General features: G+C 40.9%; 1 protein-coding gene and 1 pseudogene across 2 annotated transcripts in view; one reads left to right on the top strand and one right to left on the bottom strand.

The window, feature by feature from the left end:
* Positions 1–1,068: 1,068 nt before the first annotated feature.
* Positions 1,069–1,919, bottom strand: LOC311592029 (small ribosomal subunit protein uS2-like; annotated as a pseudogene). Its single transcript has one exon. The product of its transcript is annotated as a small ribosomal subunit protein uS2-like (transcript).
* LOC311592011 (uncharacterized protein) overlaps positions 1,908–6,000 on the top strand; it is a 107,608-nt gene continuing 103,515 nt past the window's right edge. The window contains exons 1-2 of the mRNA XM_084771925.1: positions 1,908–2,042; positions 3,847–3,972. Of these exons, the coding sequence (XP_084628051.1) occupies positions 2,027–2,042; positions 3,847–3,972 (142 nt within the window). The 5' untranslated portion in view covers positions 1,908–2,026. The remainder of the gene's footprint in view (positions 2,043–3,846; positions 3,973–6,000) is intronic.

Raw genomic sequence — 6,000 nt, 5'->3', positions numbered from 1 at the left:
CTGTCTGTTTTTATGCCACACCAGGCTGTCTTTATGACTCCAGATGTCCATGATAATTCCGTAATTCCACATCTCCTATTGTACTTTCCTCAATTCTTCCCTTTCCCCTCTTTCTTTCTTTCTTTCCTTCTGAAGGCAAATATTCCTCATGGATTTATGACCTTTAATTTTCAAAATATTTTCACTGTGATACATAAACAAAGAAAAAAATGTGGTGTCCAGTTGCTATAGAGGATTGCATATTCTTACATATTATTGCAGGAAGGCTCATATGCTAATGTACAGTGTAGGTTCTATTTGTGATATCTGTCACATTTCCTTGGATCATGGTTATAAAAAGGCATATTGAAACACATGGAGCAGTTGCTACAACATCTTAGTATCTTGGTGTAACTCTAACCAAGCAAGTGAAAGACTTGCATGAAAGAAACTTCAAGTCTCTGAAGAAAGAATTTGAAGAAGAAGTCAGAATATGAGGAGTAGGGGCTACTTTTCACGTGGACTCTGGTGCCCACTCATTGGACACTTGCCTCTGGCTGGGTCGCCTTGATAGGCCACTGAGGAAGAGTATACAGGCAGTCCAGATGAGACCTGATAGGCTGAGGTCAGATGATAAGGGAGGAGAACCCCTTTCTGAGGACTAGGGGAGGGGAGAAGGGAGGGAGTGTGGAACTGGGAGGTGACAAAGGAGGGGGCTACAATTGGATGGAAAGTGAACAAATGAAGGAAGGAAGGAAGGAAGGAAATTGTAAGAGACTTATATATTGGATGATTTTTGTTTTGTTTTGTTTGTTATGTTTGTTTTTTGAGACAGGGTTTCTCTGTGTAGCCTTGTCCATCCTGGCCTTGCTTTGTAGACCAGGCTGGCCTCTAACTCACAGGGATCCACCTGCCTCTGCCTCCCTGTGTGCAGGGATTACAGGCATGCCTCCACATCTGGCTTATATCTTGGTTCTTAATCCTAAATAATACTTGGTTTCTAATACTAAAGATTTTTTTTCTACTTTTAGAGACTTTATTTTTCTTCCATTTCCCCTTTTGCTCAGGTGTCTGCAGAGCAGCTCAGGACTACTCAGTGGTAGCTCCAACCCACTCGGTGGCCTGGGCTGTGGGAGCTGCTGACCAGTCCTCAGTGGTTGGCTGAGAGCTCCAGTCCTCAGTAGGGAACTGCTGGATGGGTACAGAGGGCACCTGTCCACCCTCAGAGCAGTCTGCCACCTCTGGATGCACAACGGTGAGCTCAGGAGCTGGTGCCTTCATTCACCCTTGAACTTCTCCTTGGTCACGGCCTTCTCAGCAGCAGCCTGCTCCTCCTTCTCAATCTCTTCTGGGTCTCTGTAGAAGTAAAGATCAGGCATAATCTCCCATGGGTCCTCATGGGCGATTGTGCCATGCATGCGGAGTACTTCCCGGGCCAGCATCCACCACATCAGATCCACTGAGTGAGCTCCCTTGTTGTTGCCTGGGATGGCAATGTCCACACAGCGCAGAGGAGAATCCGTGTTGCACAGAGCGATGGTGGGCAGGTTGACATAAGAGGCCTCTGTGAGGGGCTGGTGGTCAGCCCTGGGGTCAGTCACCACTAGAAGCCATGGCTCCCTGAAGGCTGCTTGGATGTGGTTGGTGAAGGTCCCTGGTGTGAAGCAGCCAGCAACTTCAGCACCGCTCGCTGGCCAGTGTTCCTGGAGGAGATGATGCTGACGTCAGCAGGGTTCTCAATGGCAACAATAGCACGAGCTGCAAGCAACAGCTTCTCCCAGGTCCTCTTCAGATTTATGATGTAGATACCATCACTTTTTTTTGTAGTTGTACTGTTCCATCTGAAAGTCAAGGTTGGTACCACCTAAGTGGGTTCCTGCAGCAAGGAATTTGAGGACATCCTTCTCTTTCATCTGCAGGACATCAAGGGCTCCGGACATTGTGTAAGCTTCCCTTTTAAGTTACGATGGGAATCAAGAACAACGCCGTATGGACCCGTCCCTGGGCAGCTCGGAAAGGCAATACTGAAGATTTAAGCACACTGTAGATGCTGAACAAGGCAGGTATGTGGCTTGATCTTGCCATGAAATTGATATTCTTGAGTGTAGATTCAAACTGTGGTCTACTGGTATTTCTCTTTGGTGTTTAATATCACGACAGTGATGGTGTGCCCATGAATTTATTGACACCTCATATCTTTTGTCTCTAGAGAATTGTTGCTCACCTAACTGACTTAGTATGTGAGCAATTAGTGGTAATTTCTCAAACTAGAGATACCGGTATTTTTCATTCCTTTTTCCCCTTTTGCCTAGCAGGATACAATTATGTAGCCTTTTTCTGGCTGGGGCGTGGTATCTACCATTCTGTGGAATGCATGAGTAAAACTGTCTTGAGAGCAGTGACTGATTGCTGTGTGTCAGCCATCACACTTGATGCAGAGAGAACAATCCTCATGATTGTTTGCTCTAGTCAGCTCCTGTGAGAACAATGGCTCTATTTCCCTACCCTGAAGCGTCAGTGTTTTAAAGCAGAGATTTTGGAAATGGGTTCTGACCTGCAGATTTTCATTTCTATCCATAATTATTGGATGGTCAGAATATGTCACCATTTGACATTTTCAGAGAAATAAAGGAAGAATCATAAAACACTACTAACCCAAAACCCGTTAGACAGTACAACTTAAAACAGTACACATTGAGGACCCCAAAATTCAGACATAGTGGTTCAGATTTTCTCCTGAGCTGTTTTCTGTGTTGTATTACATTTACAAAGCGCTGCCACTGACTATAATTTTCACACAGTTTAATATATTCAATTTTTCACATGAAATCTGTGTCACTTCTGCATACAAAGTTACTATACCTATGTGTAGATGCTTAGTTCTAACTTAAATATTATTTAATGTGTTTTTGGACTTTTCTCAAATTTTATAACTCATTGAGTGTAAATTTTTCTTCAAAACTTTTGAAATTGTTATTTGTCAAAGTTGCCTTATGGATATTGTTAGGAAAGCTTTAGACTATAACATGTGGCTGATGTGACTTTTTCTACCTGCTTGGTAGGGGTTCAAATTAATTCCATAGACTGCTTGATTTTTTTATGTTAATATTTAAACAGCCAAAAATCCTACAAAAATTAAATAAATAAGTAAAATTTTAAAAAATATTAAAACAGCCAGTATGTAGTATTGATACACTTCTTACTGTAGACAGAAAACCACACTGTTTGCCGATGAAGCCGATCTTATATTCTGCTTTCAATGTCTGCCCCTTAAGTCCTTAATGTTGTGGCACTGGTCCTAGAGTTTAAACATCCCAGCTGAACATGTTAGAATAGAATCATGTAAAGTCCGAGTACCTACAGGATTGACTCAGTGTCAATTTTACATGATTTTTTTTGAGACAGGGTCTCTCTGTGTAGCCTTGGCTGTCTTGGACTTGCTTTGTAGACCAGGTTGGCTTCGAACTCACAGCGATCCGCCTGCCTCTGCTGCCCGAATGCTGGGATTAAAAGCATGCACCACCACGCCTGGCTTTCAAAGCACATTTCTTAATCATGAATTTTCCTTCTGAGACATGTACACAGAGATTCTGTGGGACATAAACACAGCATCCTTAACACATAGGTAACCATGTCCAGACCTTAAATGCGTGTGTTGTTTTATGGATACGCTTGTGAGACGGTTGTGTCATCCTGGTTTTACAGAGTTAGAACATTCAGTATAGAGTATGAGTATATTAGAAATCATCTGATTGAGTTATTGTATTTACTCGACTATATCCCAGTTTCCTAAAGTCTCTTTTTATCTAGGAAAGCAGTCTACCCAATAGCATATGGCCATATTTTTGTTTGTTTGTTTGTTTCAAGGTCTGTTGACATTCCATGATGTGACTGTGGACTTCACCCAGGAGGAATGGAAATGCCTGGACTCTGCTCAGAGGGCTCTGTACATTGATGTGATGTTGGAGAATTACAGCAACCTGGTCTCTGTGAGTGAGAACATTTTACTTTTAGAATTCCTAACTCATCCTTTGTATGTGCCAAAATTATAGATGTAAACTCTCTGTTTAGCTGTCTTGAAAACAATAGGAAACTATGGGAAATTTGGTAATAGAAAAGAACTTTTTCATGATATTTGTAGTTTTTCTTTGCATTTTTCATTTTAGAGGTCTCATGCACCCTTCAGTTTGGTTCCAACATGTGTTCAGAAACTCAGTATGGTATTCTATTTCTACCATATCTTTTTTTTTTTTTCATTTTTTTTTCCTTTTATTGAAAACATTCTTTTCTCATACAATATATCCTGATTATAGTTTTCCCTCCCTCTACTCCTGTCAGTTTCTCCCCACTTCCCCTCCCCTTAATATCCACTTACTTTCTGACTGTCATTAGAAAATAACAGTTCTGAATTCTAACAAAGTAAAATATCGTAAGATAAAGCAACACTCATTTTATTAAAGTTGGACAAAGTAACCCAACAGAAGAGCAAGATTACTAGGAACAGGAATAAGGATCAGAGGCCCTTTAGTTCTCACACTCAGGAGTCCTACAATAATACTAAGCTTAAGACTATAATATATACTCAGAGGACTGGGTGCAGACCAATGTAGGCCCTGTGGCAGCTACTTCAGTCCCTGTGAGTTCACTTGCACTCATTCAGAGGATCATATGATTGTGTCCTCCATCCTGTCAGGCTCTTAACACTCTGCACCTCCTCTACTGCATGGCTCCCTGAGCTCTGAGGTCAGGGATTTAATGGAGACTGACCATGCAGACTCTCTTTCTTCCTGATGTGTGACTTTGAGTCTCTATGTCTATTCCCAAGTGCTGCTAGAGCATGCTTCTCGCATGATGACTGAATAAGGCACTGATATACGAGTATAGCAGAAAATCATTAGGAGTCACTTTAGTCATACTTTTTTTTTTTTTTTACTTTACACCAGTCATGTTTGGTTTTTATCAGAAGTCTCTAGGCCTTGCTCACCCAAGCAATGTCAAGGTATGGGCTTCATCTTGTGGAGTGAGCCTTAAGTCAAATCAGACATTTGTTGGCTACTCTCACAATTTCTGTAGCACTACATATCTTTAGGAAAGACATTTTGTAGGTCACAGGCTTTGTAGCTGGCTGCAACTGTATGTTAATGCTCCATCCATATCTATTATTGCATTTGACATAGTTTTAATTGTGAGAAAAAGTCAAGATATGTAAACTAAATATTGTCCCTAAATATATTGAAGACTTGATGGGACAAGGTAATTGAAAAATCATGCCTAGATTCCTCTAGCTTGTGTTCTCTTCATTTCCTGAGCAAAGTACTGAGTTATACATCTGTAATCTTTCTAAAAATTCTCACATGGGTCATGGACTACCTCACAGAAAATGTAGATTATTATATGCAGGGTAGACCTGGCCATCTGTCTGGAGCAAATGAGATTGCCCTAAAGTGTAGAGAAGAGGCAGCAGCCACAGCCAGGGCACAATGATGGCTTCAAAGTAAAGAGAAAGAGCTGAAAATATTTTTTCTATATTCAATTCCACTTTAAAAGGATTACTGTAGTGTCCTGGTCTCACAATACATCCTGCTTGTTGTAAAAGTTAGAAGACATTGTGCCTTATTGCACCTGAAATATGGTGAGTTAATACTGGTATAAAATACAATTTAATTTGGCTATGCTGACATCAGATGGAATAAGTCTAACATAAGTCCATGAAGTAGCATTCTTTTGTAATTGCCTTCCTTGAATGTATGTCTTTATGTTACATGTTTGAGTTTTGTTCCAGTAGAGAATACATACACATCCTCCTGAAAAATAATCTTAGAAGTTGGTGCATAGAGGTAACTTGATAATAGCCATATAAGGAAAGTTAAGAACACAGCACTGTGTGGAGCTCAGCAATGGAGGGTAGGAATCAGAGTAGCTACCTGTGACAGCACTGCCTCTAATGATCTAGTGTCTCTGATACCTTGCAGTATATTTGCTTTGCATCAATTACTTTTAAAGAATCAAATGGTTTTCTCT

Source organism: Acomys minous (genome assembly GCF_964271855.1).
Source record: "Acomys minous genome assembly, chromosome: 2".
Taxonomy (NCBI): Eukaryota; Metazoa; Chordata; class Mammalia; order Rodentia; family Muridae; genus Acomys; species Acomys minous.
The sequence above is the reverse complement of the archived record's forward strand: the minus strand, read 5'-3'. Positions and strand labels throughout refer to the sequence as shown.